General features: G+C 40.4%; 1 protein-coding gene across 3 annotated transcripts in view; it reads right to left on the bottom strand.

The window, feature by feature from the left end:
• Positions 1-6,319: 6,319 nt before the first annotated feature.
• The window catches only part of ASZ1 (ankyrin repeat, SAM and basic leucine zipper domain containing 1), a 43,042-nt gene continuing 28,238 nt past the window's right edge, over positions 6,320-21,123 (bottom strand). For 2 of the 3 annotated variants that reach the window (XM_050906793.1, XM_050906778.1), the window contains 4 exons: positions 16,230-16,342; positions 9,861-9,966; positions 9,316-9,429; positions 6,320-7,465 (listed from right to left, as the gene is read on the bottom strand). In XM_050906793.1, the coding sequence (XP_050762750.1) occupies positions 7,319-7,465; positions 9,316-9,429; positions 9,861-9,966; positions 16,230-16,342 (480 nt within the window). In that variant the 3' untranslated portion in view covers positions 6,320-7,318. The remainder of the gene's footprint in view (positions 7,466-9,315; positions 9,430-9,860; positions 9,967-16,229; positions 16,343-21,123) is intronic. The other variant, XM_050906785.1, reaches the window with a different exon arrangement.

The following is a 21,123-nucleotide window of genomic DNA, read 5'->3' on the forward strand; positions in this document are numbered from 1 at the left end:
AGTTGTCAACTCCAAGTGAAAATCCTGGAAGAGCAAGCTAGGAAGCACCCTTTGGGATCTGTTCTTCGGGCAGCACATTACAGCCATGACTGTGCGCAGAGAAGACATCAGTCTTCCACTCAGTATGACTTCTTGAGATCACAGACATACAACCAGATGTAAGCATGTAATGTTTCAGAACGAAAATGCAAAAGGTAGAATTGTATCAACTTTTGAGGTGGTAACATTCACCCACTTATCAATTCAACCTTAAAAAAACGCCCAAAACCCAATCACCCCCCCAATATCAGAAAAGCTTTTGGCTGCAAAGGCTTCAGGTTAAGTGCAATTGAAACTTGGAGCACATTACTGCTTCTCCAGCAGTACTACCTACCCAGAGGCAACTACAGTTCTGTTACTAACTCCAGCAGGTCTTAAAAGCAACAGATGAGCATTCAACACCTATTTGATACAGTATTATCAGTGTGAAAAAACACACTCCAATTTTCAGCTGCTGGCCAACTTCAGTTTCTGAAGTTTAAGAGATACACCTTGGATCAATTAGCAGGGGAGAGAAACGCCAGAGAGAGGACAGCAAATTCCAGCAGTATTTCAGACCCCTCTGAGCAGAGGCTACAGTCCTCCCTGCTCCCAGCCTTCTCAGGTTTGCAGTAAAGAGCTGACCCGTTTGGTTTTTCTGAGATACCCTTCTGTATTAATGGGAGCTCCTTTACCTGTGGCAACCACACCAGCAGCTCATGAATGTTGTCCTCTTCAGCTCCAGAAGAGTCATTTACCACATCCGCATCCCAGCTTTACTGCTGTGCAGACTCCTTCTCCAAGCCCTACACTCTGTGCTGGCCTTACACGAATGCACCTTGGATCCACCGTTTCTATTAACCACTCTGTCTTGTTATACACAATGACAGAACTTGGGGGACTGTATTGGGTTTGCGTGGCAAGGTTTTGGTAGTGGGGGGGGGTACAGGGGTGGCTTCTGTGAGAAGCTGCTAGAAGCTTCCCCTATGGCTGATAGAGCCAATGCCAGCTGGCTCCAAGATGGACCTGCCACTGGCCAAGGCCTAGCCCATCAACAATGGTGGTAGTGCCTCTGTGATGGCATATTTAAGAAAGGGAAAGAAGTTCCTGCGCAGCAGCAATTGCAGCCAGGGAGAGGAGTGAGACTATGTGAGAGGAACAGCTCTACAGACACCAAGGTCAGTGAAGAAGGAGGGGGAGGAGGTGCTCCAGGCACCGGAGCAGAGATTCCCCTGCAGCCAATGGTGAAGACCATGGTGAGGCAGGCTGTCCCCCTGCAGCCCATGGAGGTCCACAGTGGAGCAGATATCCACCTGCAGCCCGTGGAGGACCCCATGCCGGAGCAGGTGGATACACCCAAAGGAGGCTGTGACCCTGTGGGAAGCCCGCACTGGAGCAGGCTCCTGGCAGGACCTGTGGACCCATGGAGAGAGGAGCCCACGCTGGAGCAGGTCTGCTGGCAGGACTTGTGACCCCGTGGGGGACCCATGCTGAGCAGTCTGTTCCTGAAGGACTGCACCCCATAGAAAGGACCCATGCTGGAGAAGATCGTGGAGGACTGTCCTGTGGGAGGAACCTCATGCTGGAGCAGGGAAAGAGTGTGAGGAGGAAGGAGCGGCAGAGACGTGTGATGAACTGAGCGCAACCCCCATTCCCCGTCCCCCTGCACCACTTGGGGGGAAGAAGTAGAGAAATCAGGAGTGAAGCTGAGCATGGGAAGAAGGGAAGGGTGCAAGGAAGGTGTTTTAAGATTTGGGTTTATTTCTCCTTATCCTACTCTGATTTCATTGGCAATAAATCAAATTAATTTACCCGAGTCATCTGTTTTGCTGGTGACGGTAACTGGTGAGTGATCTTCCTGTCCTTATCTCGGCCCATGAGCCTTTTGTTACGTTTTCTCTCCCCTGTTCAGCTGAGGAGGGGAATGATAGGGGGGCTTTGGTGGGCACCTGGCATCCAGCCAGGGTCAACCCACCACAGGGACCTCCGCCAGTCCAACCCCCTGCTCAGAGCAGGGTCAGCCAGCAGGTTGCTCAGGGATGTGTCGTTGTGAGTACCTCCAAGGACAAAACCACTACCACCTCTCTTGGCAATCTGTTCCAGTGTCTGACCCGCGATGAATTTTTTTCCCTTACATTTAAATGGATTTTCCTGCATTTCACTTTGTGCCTGTTGCCTCTTGGCCTGCTCCTGGGCACCACTGAGAAGATCCTGGCTCCATCTTCACTCCCTGCCCAGGTATTTATACACATGGATAAGATGCCCCAGAGCCTTCTCTTCTCCAGGCTGAACAATCCCAGCTCTCTCACTCTCTCCAAGTAGGTCGCATGCTTCAAGCCCTTCAGCATCTTCATGGCTCTTCACTGGACTCACTCCAGCACGTCCATGTCCCTCTAGTACTGGGGAGCCCGGGACTGGACCCAGCACTCCAGCTGCGGCCTCCCCAGTGCTGAGGGGCGGAGAAGGATCACACCCTCGACCTGCAAGTGATGTGATGCTGTTCCTGATGCAGCCCTAGAGAGGCTGTGGCCTCCCTTGCCGCAAGAACAGACTGGACTTACAAAGCTGTACGTGCCTTCAACAAGTATTGTGCACACACAGTTTCTCATCCAGTCAAGAAATCACGCCGGTTAAACCACGACACATGTACAATACAGATGACAGTGGAGTAGCCAGGAACACTGAAAGCCCAATTCTTTTAATACATACCTTATGAAATTGAGCTGAGGTTTTTCAATACAACAGTGAAAATAATGTAGTTAAACCTGTATTTCTACATTCAAATAAAACTGTTTTCCGAAAAGCTGAAGGCATGGAAGACTCATCTGAGAAGCAATAATCAGTAAGAAATGCCCCCCACCCCCAACCCTTAAGTAGAAGGCATCTTCCCATATGTATCACAGTCAGTAGCACAGCTTAAAAGAAAAAGAACTGAAAATCCTTCCCAGAGGGATCCCTGTAAGTCCCACTTCCAGGGACTATGGCTCTATATTACATGAAACTACACCATTTGAATCAGGATAAAAACTAAAAGTAATTTAACAGCTATTAGAGCTGTTAAGGATACACATCACATTATTCATTTAATGTCAGTAATATCCCATTTCATACCTCACCACTTATCATTTCTGGTCTGTAAAATACAGAGGCCTGTTACCTGGAAATTCCTATTTCTAGAACAAGGAAATATAAATTTCCAAATATACATTTCCCCCATGCCTCCAGAACAAAGAAATGACAGTAGAAGTCTTTAAAAGCAGAAACCTGCAGTTATGATACCTTCAAGGCTTTTTATCTGTGCAGAAAGATCACCTCCGGTATGAATACCAAAACAGACCGCAGGGAAGCAGACAACTAACACAGACAAGCTATGGATCACTTAGTCGCCCTTTCATGACACAGGGTAAGATGGATTTATTCAATTTATTCTGAAAGAGACTTGTTTAGCAAGGCTGAAGACTCAAAATCTTCCACCACGTAAGGCCCAAAGAAACCTTTGTAGTACTTTACTAGTAACACAGAAGCTTTATTTGGGAAAGATGACCTGTAACTTTTGCAGAACTGCTGGAACAGAGAAGGCAAATGCAAGCAAACACCTACTCACACTTATGAGCAAGTTACAGCTTTGGGAAACACCTGAAGGGGTTCAAAGATGGCAAGAGGAAAAAGAATAAACTGCACAGCTCAAGCTTAAGTCTTGTCCCCAACAAGGCAGTTGGATGAAGTAAAAGAAAAAAAAACACACACAGCACTTCTCTAAGTCAATGGAGAATGTAATAAAAAAGCTCACTCTTTCCCACTTTAAGAATGCACATACCCAAAATTACTGTCTACTATTTGCAACTGGTACCCAACAGGAATAATTGGGCAATGCCTTATGACAGGCCAGGTACTCCACAACTCAAATTTAAAGAGCGGGGCAAATCCCAAAGCACAGGAAGAGACACACAACACACACAACCTGCAGTTTTTCTCAGACAGGACAAATTAGAAACAAAAATTCTTTAGGTTCTTTCAGCTCTCCATGGGATCACTCAAGGCCCTAATTTTACATAACAGTCTAAAGATTCAGAAAAGGCCACAGCATGAATATTCATCTGTATTGAGAGAAGTTAGGTATCCAATGGTATTGCAAAAGTAGGAACCTCACTGCATCTTTAAGCACCTATGTATCTGCAGGATTTGGCCTCAGGTCCAATCCACTCAATCCTCCCGCATCTCAATTTGCACTACTGTAACAGGACAACAATACCTCACAGGGCTGTGCAGCTTACCTGCTTAACGCATGCAAAGCTCTTTAGCATTCTCCTCCAATCCCCTCATACATGTGCAAATCATTGTATTCTTGCTGTTCTGGGGTAATGACTTTAATTTGATGACTTACAGAAGGAGGCCTCTCAGCAGGGACATTTTCATCTGAAGGCTCCCTTACCGGGTGCTGGTGGGGGTGAGAATTTTGACAGCGTAGCTCAGGGGCCAGATGTTGAAGGAATCTCTCTCTTTGCTTCCTGCCCTATCACAACTGTATTTTGATACCTTCTCAAACAGAGAATTTGAAAAAGGCACTGGAGCAACACGAAAGTGAATAAAGGACCTTGAAATTCATTGTTTAAGCCCGGGTTTGCAATCTGAAGAGGAAAATACAGATTTTTTTTATGATATGGTAGGTTAAAATAATCTTTGTTCATTTGGCTCTTAACATATCCTACTCACACAACACAGTTCATGACCAATCAATTAATAAGACAGCTCAAAATGGTTACTCCAAGACCCTTGCTTCTCATGTGTGGTTTATGCCATTTTGAACACTATTCTTGAACAGTGCACCATGCTAAGGATGCTGCTGGCAGAAAGCCAATGTTTAACCCAAATGCTGTTCACATGTGTGTTTGCAATCATGATTATAAGCATCTGAAACAGGTGATCCATAAGATACCTTAACAGGACCAGCTTCTCCCAAATGTGTTTTGGAGGTCAGCTCCAAGTGTTCAGACCTTTGACTCATTTCTGCAAAGAATATTTTATTGTAATTCTCAAACTAGAAAAAATTTATCAGCAACTATCATGCATTATTTTTTCCCTCATAGATATCTTACGCTGCTGGCATCATTCACATTGTTATACCTATACTTTAGTTAAATACTGACAAAACTTTTCTGGAGCAGATTTCCTATTCAACTGCAAGACCTCCAAGGTTAGCTTAAAAGGCCTCCATGTAAGTGGATCTTTTCTTCAAATTAATGGAAAAAAATAATTTAATGTTTTACTGTCTCAAATGGCAAGATCTACTAGTGGTAGGAAATGCATCTCTTGAAATGGAAGCTATATTGAATGGCCTTTGAAGTGGCTTTGTTAATGCAAATTCTCACTGAAGCGGAAAAGTAAGGAATAGTGAGGCCAAGTAACAGAATCTTTTCAAGGGCAGTATCACAGAAATCTTACTAGTGGTTGAAATAATTCCACTTAACTAAAGTGAAAGTACATGTTGGAAACATAGCCTGACAAAATGCCTGCCTACTCCCCCTCCACCCCTAAAACCAAAAAAACCCCAACACCTTCACCCAACAGAAAAACCCAAAAGATGTTAGGTGTCAAAGTTCTAGCAATACTTGTGAGCCACCCCATCACTGGACAACTGCATTTGAATTGTATTTTGAGCTAGAGGAGGAGTGCTGTGTATATATAAGGTTCCATGTGTGTGACAAGCAGTTAAAACTGCACTTTATAGATTTTTGTATTTCCATGGATTTTTCCATTTCCATGGCGTCCTCCTTTTGTGATATGCGTCTTGTCAGTTTAGGATTAATTATAAGGTAATATCAAGAAACAGAGAACTATTTTTTAAGTATTTCCTTTCCTATGCTTTGCTGGTTCAAGTCAGTATGCTTACAGTATGTGCATTTCTCCACTTCTGCTGGTAGATGGTGGTGGTGGGGAATACAGCTTATCTCCTCTGACCCAAAGCTGGGAACAGAATGGAAAAAAACCCCAACTTATGTTGTATTTGCCTCTGGCCTCATCACTCTGTAGGATGTTCCTTGCATTGAAGAAGAAACCTGGGAGGAATGGAGGTAAAACAATTGCAGTAACAAGGAAACATACTAACACCCAACGTAGTTTCCTAAAACAAAAAGCAGAAAACAACTGTGACAGCAACTGGAGTAGCATTCAAGTTTTTATCTTCTCCTTACTAGTCTCTGGAGGGAACATCAAAGATTAAGACTCCAAACAACATCTCTGAAAACAGAGAGAACTAAAGCATGACACACTCATTGAGGTTTATGTTTCTTTAGATTCCTTTTGTTTTATTTTGATAGAAGAATGTCCCTTCAAAAATATTCAGCATTTTTACAGATGTTTATTGAAGTTTACAAAAACATAACTGATTTGAATTAACTTATACCAATTCCCTTTTTTCCAACACAGCTGGTTTGGTAACCAGATGAAAAACAGATATTAATGTTTCACTGCGGAATTACAAACACCTTTTTAAGTGGAAAAAATACTAAGAAAAAATTACTGTAAGCATGAAGCTGTTGTAGTGAAGACCAGACCAAGAAAAAACACGCTGCTACGCCTTCTAAGTTGGCTGCATTCTTATAGCAAAGGACTGCTATAATCCTTTAAATAGATGTGATGAAACTCTTAATAGAAGTAAGTATCCCTAAGGAAACAGCTTTCAGGCATAATTTGAGTATCATAGTTCAGTGGCAAATGACTTTTTAGGCAATGTGTAACAAGACCTCCACAGTCCTGTGATCATGACAAAGAAAAAAAAGTACACCTCCCTGGGAAGTTTTTCATATGATAGATTCATAGGAAAAACTGCAAGAGAAAAGATCTTTATCAACATAAAATTGTGTGAGATACTTAAAATACTTTAAATCCTCCCAACCCTCAAAACACATCTGCATCATAATTTTAAACATAAATGTGATATAATCAGAATTATTTGCTTATGTTCACCTCTGAACAACAGCTAAAGGTAAAAATGAAACTAGTAATTAGTAAGCAATCATTACAGCTTTATGCCAAAAAAGAAAAGCAGCTTTGACAAGACTTTAGACCTACACTCTGTACCAAAAATAATTTTGAAAATAAAACCCTAAGATACATTTAAGTAGCAGTTTTAATTTTTAATAACTTTATTTCTAGATCAAAGTACTTACTGGATGCAAATACTACAGATATGATGAGAAACTACATAAATTTTCACATGACTTCAGCTCAGCTGCATATACTGAACAGAAGCATAATGCGACCAAGTTTTCCAAAAGTATTCATAGCACTAAACTTAAAGTCAGGTTTTCTTTACCACTAACTTAGTTATAAAGAAGAAAAAACCAAATCCAAGCAATGTTACCGCTCCCATTTTTACTAATCTTTTTTCCAAGGTGGGTGCTTTTTCTGGAAGTCTCACTCGGCTGGGGTCATTCTTCAGTTCATGCTGAGGCAGATGTTAAGTTCATGTAAAAAGTGCAACAAAGAAAAAAAAAAGTTAGTGTGAAAGCTTCTTAAGTATGCAATAAAGTACCCAGTCCTAAGAATTTGCATGCATCTAGGATTGATATTATTTCTTTCTCACTGTCTGTCTCTGCCCTACTTCAATTGAAATAAACGTGTGCAAACCTTTATCTTATCTGATGCTCAATCATTCTGTAATATATATTAGAAAAACAAACTGTTCATTTACAAACTTAATTCCTCAGGAGTAAAACATACTGCTAATAGATGCTACAAAAATCTAATAACAAAACATTTAGACTCCAATTGTCCAAGTGTCAAATCGAACTTTTGCCATTTAATTACTAAAATAACTGTTTATTAAAAAAGCAAGTTAAATATGTAACAGATTAGACTTCCTTGAAATTAAAGCGAGAGTGGAAAGTACCTTACAAGTGCCTGCTCGCATACATGTTGAAGCTGAGTGGAGCCTTGTCATGAAGTGCAGCAGGCTTAGGTTCCGATTCCCTGCCTTAGTATAATGCTTGGAAGGCCATCTCATTTACCGTGCTTTCAAAAATTATATGCTACAGACATAACATGTACTGCTGGCAAAGTCTTGTAATGACTAAGCTTAGCAAACAGTACTGAAGATTTTAAGGGAATTTATACAAACTTATTATCTAAGAGGTTTCACTTAAATTGGCACTTTTCATAATAAATGTTTCAGTGCTCTACTTGTTCAAGAGTGCCCCAACATAAATTAAATAGCACAAAAATGTTCTGTATTAAAGTCTTCATCAGTGAAATTCATAAAACACTACAGTATTTTAATAGAACAGGAACTACATTTTTGAAGTAATTAGAAGGCTAATGTTTAACACCTCTGTTTAACACTGGGTACAGAGCCACTGTGCTTCATCTTGACAGCTATAAAACCTTAAGTACAGATGAGAGCAAAGTCAAGTGGCACCTTACTCAGATCCCCCCCAGCCCTTATAACTGGCCTGCACATACAGGAGGCAAATATAGATGTACAATTGATTTCTGCATATGCAAAAACCAGAACACAAATAGCTAAAAAGTTCTTTGCCACAACCTCTACCTATCTCTTAAATATATTTGGTGTTAAGTGATTTATTGGGAGAAGGCTGTTATATTACATTAAATTTACTTAAACTACAGGAAATTGCATTAGTAGCATTACACTCAAGGTCTGAGTTCCACATGGCTTCGTTCAGCAACAGATTCCTTTCTGACACTGATGCTCCATTTACCCTATCCCAGCAGCCATTCCTTTTACTAGCCTATTACTTAAAATGACCCCATCTGACAAGAGCGTGTCATTGTGTTGGTTTGAGAATGACTGATGTGGTGCTAACATCTAGCCTTGACCTCTCCCACCCTCTTCTTTTGTCACTCTGCAGAGTTATCTGGGATGCCTCCCATTCAATCCATAAAACCTTAGTATCTTCCTTGTGAGTCAATAATTCCAAACAAAAAGATTCCTTAATTAAGAAGTAAGACTGTAAGTATTCAGAGTGGCATTTATGCCACAGTGGTTGTCCAAGAGCACAGGGATACATTCCACTTCATTCTTTCCTGTGGTAAAAAGAAAAAGATTAACTGTGCCTTCCTTTGGAGACTGTCCACGCTGCTGTGGAATATTCTAGATTATTTCTCATTCGGTCCATGGAAAGGTGGAAGGGGGAGAGGTGGATGTAATGTCCAAGCTACAGCTAAAGAGCCTGTGGCAGAGCAAGGTACGAAACATTTCACTGATGGAGGTCACATTTGAGGCTGCACGCAGAAATTTGTACGTACTATTTAATAGCCTCACTCGCGCATACCCACCTTCTCCACCAGGTCCTTCAGTTTGGTAACTTCTTCTCCCAGCTTTTCAACACTGCAAACCAAGTCTTTGCAGACTTCAATAAAACTTTCAGTCGGTGCCCACTGCAGTACTATCTGTTAATAGTTACAGTTATTTGCTGGAATTACTGTAGATTATAATTTAATATTCTTTAGTTAACATATCATAAAAGACAGTGTCAGAAAAAGTTTATAACTGCATTTATGCTGGGTTTTCATTGTACGATTTATGCACAACATAATCTACTACTCTCTATCAGCCTTTGTGGGAACCTTTTGTCACCTTAACTCCCCTATCAGCAGAAACACGAAGAAACAGATCTATCTCCTTTAACTGGGTGGCTTAACCCTTCGAAATAAATTGAGAAAAAGTGTCCTTTAGAGAAAGAACATTGGACAGCTTTATATAACTATATAATAATCAAGATGGTTTATGAGTATTCATATTTTTCATTTTACAAGGTAGAATAATATTCTAGAATAGAATAATATACTCTAAATCAATCTTTTTTTCTTTGGTTGAATACCTTGTGAGAATTTTTGAGGAAATGCTTATTCACGGTCTGCACAGGAATGGTCAGCTTACTACACTCTTTATTCAACCTCTGAAGAAACTTGAGGAATTCATCTCCACTACAAAAATAAAATGATATTCTGTTATTTGTTAAAGGCTGTAATTTTTTGCAAGCTAAGTATTATCCATGCATTTCCAACATTGGCTAGTGAGTCAGACATGCAGTTTCATTGCATAAAAAAAAAAAAATTCCGGTGTCATTTTAACACAGGGTAGTTAAACACTACATTTAACATCTTAGCAAGCTTTTTGGGGTTTTTTTTGGTCATGTCTGTCCATGTGTCCCGCCCGCTCCCCCCCCCCCCCCCCCAGGACAACAAATCATTAAGTTATCTGGAATACAGCTAGTAAGACACACTGAAAGCTGAAAAAGTGTCACCTAAAAGCTTTTCAGAAACATTCTATTAACCTCCACTTCTGTTTCTAACTCTCATCAATCCTGTATTATCAGTGAAAACAGTTCATTACCTGCTGCACAAGTAATTTTGTAACACACTATGCATAGTAACTGCAACACTGTTTTCCTGCATGTGTGCATACAGATCACAGTCTTGCAACAGCAGAAACAGAGAATTTATAGTCAATTTTATGCTGACATATCAATATTCCTGACCTGCAGCTTACATTTTTGATGAAGATGGGGGGGGAATTGGTTTGTACTTCGGAGCTAGGACTGAAATGACTAGGTTGGAGCCATTTAGCCTCTGCACAGTGGAAGACAAAAAGAATCCAATAATACTGATCTGGCCCCTGAATCTGGAAATACATTCCTCAAAGCCTAAAATATCTGATGTTATCTACTTTGAAGAAAATTTATGCTTAGTGCTCAAATACAAGCAGGAAGACAACTCTGAAAATCAGTTTGATCAGTATCTCCAAAAAGTGGAGGAAAGGACAGAAAAATTTAACAGACTAACTTCACTGCTAAGTTTCTAGAGCTTCCACCTGACACTGACTCAATTTGTTTTACTGGAAGCCTCAGAGAGTGTTAGTTATAAGTCACAGTGCTGGCCAAAAAGTTATTGCCATTGACCAGGCAGAGGAAAAGGGGGCAAGGAAGAAGATCATCCATTTATTTTTAGAGAGTGAGCTCTGAAACCCTGAAACTCCTGAGAAGTGCCTGCATCTCCAGTAGGAAAGTTTCCACTAGGTATAAGCCATTCAGGTGAGTAACAAGCAGGGCCAAAACAAGAGACAATTTTAAGCTCCTATTGCAGGACTTCCCGTTATATTTACACAAGGATCTGAATAAGTTAATTCAGACCCCAATGTTCTTCTTTTCCCTAGGGCAATCTGCTACTAAATCCAAATGCAACATACTCACACCACCTTACTTGCTACTGCTTCTGATGGCAAGAAGGTATACGTGAAATTTGCCAAACAGCTTAACTAAGCTACATGCCAGTGTGGTGCAAGTATCTAAACAGAGACTGAATTTAGCCCACATCCTTCAACTTTGGCAGAAGACCATTAGTGAGCAAAGTTTCTACCACTACTCTGGACATCTGTGGTTTCCAACACTGCCGAACTGTTAAGACTTTAACACTTAAAACAGAAATATATAAAAGCATCAGTAGGGATGCTGGAGGTTAAAAACCAAGACTGTCATGGTTTTTATGAAGATCAGGAAGTAAGAAAGCCTTTTAGCTTGTTTTTATAAAATAAATTATTATTTATTTCAGAACAATATAACTGAACTGAATATTTAGGGTAAAAAAAAGAACACTAAACAAAATAATTACATCTGGAGATAGTCTCAAAGTTTCTCCCGTGTTACTACAGTCAAGCCATGCTCATGAAAATTTCCCTCTACTTAGAAAGATAACTTTTTAGCTGGCTAGGATCAGTTACGGCACCTTCTGTGTTTTGTCACAAAGGAAATTATTTTTAGGAATTCTGGAAGGATTCTCAGCAAAAATAAAGTATGTCATGGGCATGAAATGGGGAGGAAAAAAAAGGAAAAGAAAAACATTTATACTTCTCATACCTCTTTATTATACCAATAATAGTTCTTAAAAAACATTTTCATAGAATTTTATATCAGTTGCAGTGATATGTTCTTATATTTGCAAATGGAAATAATGTTTTCAAAAAATAATCACTTTTTAAAAGAATTAATGGCTGTCAAAACACCAGTGGCTAAACAGTGCTAGACACCCTGTGAGTTTATAATCAATCAGTTCAACATTTTCTACTATGTTAGTTTTTCTATGACTTAATGACTGATTTTCCTTCTCACAGAATGACTTTGAACAAGTGGGAAGTAAAATCTTTATATAATAGCATGTAAACATAGCCTATGATAGTCTCAAGGTCAGATTCCTAGAATACGTGTCAAGCCACTTTCTAGAAAACTATGTAGTGCTTGCCATAACTGAAATGCTGTCATATTTTGTGTACTTCTATCTTTAATCAATCAATCATTTTCTGGTTTTGAGAACTACGTATGATCTAAACCCATACTGTACTAGGAATTAGAAATGTCACTGGTGTGTGAGACTGTACCGGACATCATGCGGGTTTTTTATTGTATTTGGCCACACATGAAGTGAACTGATAACTTTTTGCATTTCTCCACTTATTCTCTCCACTTATTCCCTCTGTTCAAATTTTTAAGCTGTTCTGCTTGAATGTATATACTAACCACCACTACAGAACAATCTGAAAAAAGCGTACATTTCTAGCATAAAAATGCATGAAGCTTAAACTTCATGCAAAACAGGGCAAAGTCCTCTTAAACTGCAGCTAATTGTCCCTTGCTGAAGAGTCATCATCCTTTTCTAAAGGTGCCTAATTTGGACAGCTAGACACCCAGATGCCTGGCCTACTACCTCAGCTCAGGAGCAAAGCCTCTACTTTAATAGGAACGGCTCAGGTGCTGTCAGAGTATTTATGGTGTATTCATACTGGTTTGTACCCTCTTGCATGCTGGAACTTTAGTTCTTCAGTCTTACAACACACGTACTAGTTTGCACCTGGATTCTCTTCTGAAAGTACACACTTGTTTTGATGGAGAATCATGGAATCATAGAATGGTTTGGGTTGGAAGGGACCTTAAAGATCATCTAGTTCCAAGCCCCCTGCCATGGGCAGGGACACCTTCCACTAGACCAGGTTGACTCAAAGCCCCATCCAACCTGGCCTTGAACACTTCCAGGGATGGGGTGTCCACAACTTCTCTGGGCAACCTGTTCCAGCGCCTCACCACCCCCACAGTCAAGAACTTCTTCCTTACATCTAATCTAAATCTACCCTCTTTCAGTTTAAAGCCATTACCCCTTGTCCTATCACTACATGCCCTTGTAAAAAGTCCCTCTCCAGCTTTCTTGTAGGCCCCCTTTAGGGACTGGAAGGCTGCTATAAGGTCTCCCTGGAGCCTTCTCTTCTCCAGGCTGAACAACTCCAACTCTCTCAGCCTGTCTTCATAGGAGAGGTGCTCCAGCCCTCTGATCATCTTCGTGGCCCTCCTCTGGACTCGCTCCAACAGGTCCATGTCCTTCTTATGTTGGGGGCCCCAGAGCTGGATGCAGTACTCCAGGTGGGGTCTCACGAGAGCGGAGTAGAGGGGGAGAATACCTCCCTCGACCTGCTGGTCACGCTTCTTTTGATGCGGCCCAGGATGCGATTCGCTTTCTGGGCTGCAAGCGCACATTGCTGGGTCATGTTGAGCTTCTTGTCAACCAACGCCCCCAAGTCCTTCTCCTCAGGGCTGCTCTCAGTCCACTCATCGCCCAGCCTGTATTTGTGCTTGGGCTTGCCCTGACCCATGTGCAAGACCTTGCACTTGGCCTGTTGAACTTCATGAGCTTCACATGGGTCCACCTCTTAAGCCTGTCAAGGCCCCTCTGGATGGCATCCCTTCCCTCCAGCATGTCGACCGCACCACGCAGCTTGGTGTCATTGGCAAACTTGCTGAGGGTGCACTCAATCCCACTGTCCATATCACCGACAAAGATGTTAGACAGCACCAGTCCCAATACCGACCCCTGAGGAACGCCACTCGTCACTGGTCTCCACTTGGACATCAAGCTGTTGACCACAGCTCTTCAAGTGCAACCATCCAGCCAATTCCTTATCCACCGAGTGGTCCATCTGTCAAATGAAATCTCACAGACTAGAAGAAGCATCAAGGTCCTGTATCAGGACATAAAGACCCTGCTCTCCCAGCCCACCTCAGTCTTTCAAGACCTTCCCCAAATGCCTTGCACGTCCTCCCACATCCTACAGCTCAAACTTGGCATTATGCTGCAAAAACGTACCTCAAGCAGGCTGCAAAGCCTCTTTTGTATAAACACAGTAATGGACACAGATAGAGGCACAGTACCAGCATCAGGAACAATCAGTATATGTAAGAATGACTAGTCAGGAGTGGAGTACATACTAGACAGACTCACGTAACCAAGGCACAAAAGACAATGTTATGGCAGGACCACATCATGACACGACTGCTAATACACAGTGTCAGTGTGATTCAGCTGCCTCCAAAGGATGATGACATGTACAGAATGAACTTGAACGCAAGCACATTCTTCAGTCCGATGAACAACATAACTAACGAAGAGTCTAGCCTTACAGTACCCAAATAATGCAGACAGCTCTCCCCAGTATTTTGGAGAGGGAAGAAATACCTAACAGAGCAGCTGCACAGCTGTCAGGTCACTAGTCAAGAGGGAGATACACATACTTTAAAGAGGAACTGAACCCTTACTTTTCTAGACAGTAGAGTTATTTAATGAGTAGACTGGATGCAAGGAGGAGTTTTTTCCCCAGTCCTGCTCTAGCCAGGCCACTGCAAATAAGGCACCACATGCTATGCAAACGGTGGTGGGACTGGGAAGACAGAAACAAGCACAGAGAACCTAACTTACTAGTGATGCAGCTACAGTATGAGGAAAGAGCAGTATCTCCAAACCAGTCTTCTCTAAGTTAAACAATCACAGTTCAACTGACTAAAGCCTCTGAAAGGCAAGCCACAGTTTTCTGCCCGAGTCCACTTCTAAAACTTTCGCAAATTAAAATATCAAACTAATCCTATCTTCAGGAGCTATTCTTCTATAGTTCTGGGAAGGAAAAAGAGGAAAGATATGAGCACAGAATCTAACTTCAAGTCTAGGTGTCTCTTTTGGAATAAATATTTACACAACAAAATAGAGGATAAGAGGTTTAAGAAATCTTAAGACACCTCTGTACTTACTATAGCCTTCATTCTTCTTTTTGTGCTGGATGTGGAGAGTGCTCTACCAGTGCTTAGGGGACTGATGAAGTTTAATAAGGTTGCTGAGGGTTGTTCCTCTCAGCTCAGGCCTGGCTTTCATGGGACTGCACAAGACTATACTAGAAGTATGAGAGGTATTGCAGAGCTGATGCTTAAGGCTGTAAGAAAGAACCTATAATGGGAAAAATACCAAGTTGGAACGGAAGTTGGAAGGAGTAACACTTTCTTAAAAAACAGTTTCCTTATAAACCTGTTTCTACTGACACATATAATCTATGATAAGGAAAATATCTTATGAAGTTCTTAATTTGTAATATAAAAAAATGAGGTCTTTAACTGGCTCCTAAGCCAGTTAAAACTGCTTCCAGTGGAAGAGAAAAACAAGGGAAAAATCCTGAATCTATACAGAAGTCACATTTATGATTTAAGACAGACATGTGCAAGTAATTAATCAGTTGAAAAATTAAAGCCCTATGCAGAAATTATATGCATCTCTCCCTCCCACACATCTTTTTATTGCATCTTATAATCAGACAAATTTGATTGCAAGACTAACAGAGCCTGCCTTGTCTACAGACACAATGGAGAATTGCAGAGACCACATCATGTGGGGTTTGTAAGGGTCCATGACACTCTTGAAGCATGGAGAAGCAAGGAGGGCAAGACCCCATTTCCATGGAGAAATAAAAAAATCTGCTCACTGAAGCCTACCAGAGAAATTAAAGAATGAGTTAATACTGGAGCCCACAAAGCCAGTTTCAGAGTTTATGATATGAACACAAGGTAGTGAAAACCCTGCACAGCAAGGCCATGAAACCCTGTTTGAGGTACAAAGAACTTGTGACTCAAAAAGATGGCCAAAGTAATGGCATATAATGGCAATATAACCCATAAACATATTCCTACAACAGGAATCTATGCTTCCAACTTTCTTTGTACAAAACACACCTACCACCAGACCTCATAATCCACTAACTGGTGTACTCTCATGAATGTTATGCATGGGATAAAGTGTGAGAGAATTTTACCTTTGCACTATAGAAAACAATGCAGTCACCTCAAATAGGTCATATTTCACTTCCATTTCCTTAGATACACAGTTAATACCTCAATTCCAGCTTCATCACTTCAGGGAGGTCTCCAATTCTTATTTCTTCCACTTGTAGCTCGTTAATAGCATCTAGGAGTTTCTGTTGATCTCCAGGATTTGTAATGCCAATCTAAATTTAAAGAGTAATTCCAAACATGATTTACTTTTAATACTTATTAGACATCACAGTACAGTACCATTTATTGTGCGAGCTTCTAATTATTAAGAGTCAAAAGAAGTTGCTTTTAAGTTACTGCAACCAACTACAATGTATGTAACTTTGTAGTTACATACTAACATATGTACATACATACAAAGCAAAAAATAAAACCACAGAAAATATTCAATGACGCAAAACAAAATTACAAGAGCTGAGGAAGAGCCAAACTGAAATTGCACAGGATACTCAGAAACTCTGTTTCAGGTTTATTAAAAAAAATTAATAGCAGTTTTTGTAAGTACCCCTGTGTTGTTAGGATGTTATACTCATCTATTTCAGAATCATCTGTCACCTCTTACAGCAAAATAACCAATCATCATGATGGTGATACAGCATTAACTCAGAAAGAAAGAATGGAAACTATCAAATCAGCATCAAATGGAGAATTTTACAGAAAGAGGCCAGATTTTAAGAAGGGCTTTTACAAGCTTTTGGGAATATATTTTTTCCAGTTAAGAGAAACTGGTCTCATAAGATATGATGCTTCTTTCTAAAACCTTATTTTCTTATAGAATCTCATTTAAAAAATAAGTTATGTCTACAAAGAAATCTAGTCAGTTCACACTACCTCCAAAAACGCAAATGATCAGAAACTAGTACAGACAGAGGGAAAATGACCTGTTAAAAAGACATTCAGCCAGATGTTTCTACCATGAAAGAGCCTGTAAAAGCAGCCTTTTTATATATCTGAAGGACAGCATACTTATAAACTCAGAATAGATTTCTCACCTCAAATTAAGATCAAGTCTAAATACTACTGGACATCAGTTTATACATTCCCTAAACTCAAATCAGTTCATCTTCTATACTCTTGGCTAATGCTGCAAACAACAACAGAAAAGTTCTGAAGTGTTTAAGGCTTTTTGTCTTTTTTAGCTGAAGAAAAGCACAGTTTTCTTCAGAAGATATACATTGCGTAACTGAGATTCTCCAAGTGATGCCTGGGACAGAAAACATTGTCAGCTGTGTCATCCATCAACTATCTCAGATTAAAATTTAACTCACATTTAAATCCTAGGCTGACAGTTTTCTTGCAGAACACTTAAATAAAGAAAAAAAATAGTCCATTTGTTAAAAGTGAAGTGCTTCTGTGGCACATTCAATACTTTTCCTTGCTCATCTGACAGGCTGCTGTGCAACACAGGACTTCTGATGTTAGCAGCCCTAAGGATGCTTCTCCACACAAGTGAAAAACCTCATAATGCCAGCTCCAAGTATGGCTTTGTTCCTAACTCTCCAGTTGAGTACCTGGACTCGGCAGGAGTGGACCACTCTGGAATTTGAGACTGCAAGGATCCCACAGTCTCCAAAGCCAGAACATACAGAGCTCTCACTGACGTTCTGAGTACCTGAAGTTCCCTGCTGCAGCCTCAGAAATCTGTAAGACATTAGTGTTTGCAGTCTCCCAGACTTCTGTAATTATTGCAGAAAGCATTTTGAATGAAGAGCTGACAACACACATCAGATCAAAACGCCAGGCAGTCTCACTTCCTCGGATGGTGCCGAGCAGCAACTCTACGGAAGAGAAGGTGCCTACGGAAATGCTTGCTTTGTGTGAGACTATCGTTTCTGACGCGCAGTGTTCATCGTGGCTCCATAAAACAGTCCTCCAGGCTCTCCACCAGGTATTCAGAAATCACAGGTAACATGTAACTATGGGCTCACAAGTGCATCTTTAAACATTTCAAAACCATGTTATAAGTCTATAGACAAGTAAGTTCTTCAGTAATGTAAAATCTCAACAAGATTAATTGGGAGTTTAACTACAGGTGTCAAGAACTTCTGAGTTTCCAATAGGTTGCCATGGGTACCTGAACAAATTGTACTCAAGTCTCTTTGGTAAATATCACTAGCAGACTTAAGAGAGAAAGATCTGGGTTTCCTAGAAAATAATTTGCTTTACTTATGTTGAGCTGTAAGTTTGCTCAATTTATTAGTTCTCAGGTTTGCCTTGTGGTATGAACCTATCTGGTATGAAGTAATGTTTTCTTAATGCTTACAAAGCATTACAGCAGTCATTTTATGATGCAGAAGTAAGCTGATTTATACAAGAGCAGCAAGTTTACTTTTAATTATAATTAACAAATCAAATGAGCTCTTCTAAGGACAGAATGGCAGTTATTCTTGAATATTAAAACTATCTTGCTTAAAGCAGGAACTATTGCGAAGACTGGGTTTGCTTTTGACTCTGTCTTCTCATTCCTGGAACAAGCAAATCAGGATACAGCTTTCTGACCAGTGTATCAGGAAGACGTTGTACTTTGTTTCCCTATAAATATGATTTCATCCTTCTGCAAATGGATCAGTGACAGAGACCACCATATCTTGAAGATATGGTTTAGGAAGTAAAGAATGTGATAAAAGTCATCACAGATAAAGCCTTCCACCACCACAGTAATTCTGAATTCAGAGGTACTAGGTGTAGAACTTAAGAGACAGAAAGTAGATAGACCAGTCCAAACTACTTCCCAAAGCAGACATATTTTCCCTTTCTAGACCATCTCTGCTGAACACAAGGGTTACCCAGAACCTGACTATTCATGCAATGAAGAACACATGGAAGAACCACAGTGCAAGAAGCCCTTCTTCCTTATGGATAAGGAAGCTTTTAGGTTGGTGTTGGTTCAATTACACTCTGCAGTCCAAATAATGCAAATATTATTGTGAAGTGGCCATATGTTTAAGAATGTACAAGTGTTGCACAAGAACTTGCTTATATCTGTAAACCAGACTATGCGCAGCCTAGATTTTGATTTTAGGCACATCAACTCTAACAACATCTATTTTATTCTTTACTTAAATACATAAATAAAAACCAGCCCCTGAAAATCCATGCCCCAAACTCACACTCCAGCATCAACATGACTTTTCTGTCATCCTTTAGATGGAAATGAAAGAGGTGGCGAAGAACAGATTGCCTCAACACATGAAAGACGACATACTTCTCAGATAAAACCACTGAAGTTATGCATGAACTCTTACATCCTTGCCATCTTGCCCAAGTGGCCAGTATTTTTAATCACCTGACAATTTTCTGCCAAATAGTAAGTGTTTTTTTGTGGGGAGGGGAGGCAGAGGAAGGAGAGTCCTAGAACTGTGATATGGAAGCACACAGACCAGATAGTTCTCTAACGATGAAGTTAAACTTTTGGGTTATATTTTGAATTTTCATGTGTCAACTTTTCATTACACATTCTCAAATCTAGAACAAGACGCCAATTTCTCTTATTCTAAACTAATAAACATGTGAGAAAGGAACCTTCTTAGTCCTAAATGCATCCAGAAGTAAAATTACTTCTGTTGCTACCTCGTGAGACAAATGCTCAAAAAAACCCAGACAAAAAAGATCGAGTGTTATGAGTAGCACAGAATCAGACAAAAACCTCCAAATATTGAATAGACATGTCCCAGTATACTGAACAGACTTGTCTCAGTATGGAACAGTTTATAAGCTTAAGGAATGCAAGGATTTCAGCTTGAAAGAGTCATTGTTTAGGCTCTGTTGTAGAATACAGATAAAGATATTTACAGAGAAAATATCTTTCTGATATTGTTTGATGGAGGAAAGTGTATCATGTTAGTGACAGGATTTCTCCCCAGTTCTCTGGATACAAAGCAGCTTGGTTCAGAGGCATCCATCAGAGGTCATCATTAATCTCTGTAGTAATAAGATCCAGGCTCTTTAAAATAGTTGGCTGTTAGTTGAAGATCTGCCATCACACAAAAAACTTTCAACTTTGGAGTTAGGAGGAAACAGATTAGATTTGTTCTATCAGCAGTGTGGGGAGAAACTGTTAGTAGAGCTCTAAAACTAGACTGCATCAAGAATTTAGGATAACTTATGAAGTGCTAATAAGCCAGGAGTGTTATGTCATTTTTAAAATTCTCAATTGAAGACTCACTAATTAATTTATGTCCATGCACAAAGCATGACTTATTTTCCAGGAACTGTTTCCTGCTGTTGCAGAGCTAAGAGGCAAAACAATTCTGTTCCTATAGTTATTATCTTCCTGTGCAAGAGCAGCTGATCCAGGTATTTATTTCAGCTTGTCCAAAAAAGCCCTCTTTATAATAGGGAGCCTCAAACATGTTAGAACACCGAAATAGAAGTTATCAGTTTGTGTGAAATTAACACCTCTTCGGTGAAGGACCGTAAGGCTTAGCCATTCACTCAAGTCCTCAATTCTCTCCCCTTCCCCCAGTGTCCCCTGGACAAAAACAAGTAACAATTACAACATCAAAACAGGTGATCAATATGAACATATACTCAGTCAAATTTGCAGTTTAATGCAATCACAACCAACACAGCAGCTCACAGTGACGAGAAGAAAGCCACAAAAATCTCTTTTAAGAGCAAAATTCCTGTCAACAGGGGCTTTACGATTCATACAAAGCCCACACTGGGATGCCGTCCAATGGGCACGATCCTGAGGCTTCAGAAAAGCAGTAACATCAGAACACGCTGACATGCCTTATAATATTCAGGTCTAAGTGAACTCTTAACAATCTCTTCATCAACAAAGCTCCCCCTACGTGCACCCTCTGAGAATACAGCATTACTTCTGAGCTCTGTCAAAACACCTAAACTCTCCTCAGTTACAAGACAAAACTTCACGCAAAACATCTCTGTGACACCAACTCTGAAGGAATATTAACATCTGTACGCAAACGTTGGTCTCAGCTGCTAGAAC

Source organism: Gymnogyps californianus, chromosome 1 (genome assembly GCF_018139145.2).
Source record: "Gymnogyps californianus isolate 813 chromosome 1, ASM1813914v2, whole genome shotgun sequence".
NCBI classification, from domain to species: Eukaryota; Metazoa; Chordata; class Aves; order Accipitriformes; family Cathartidae; genus Gymnogyps; species Gymnogyps californianus.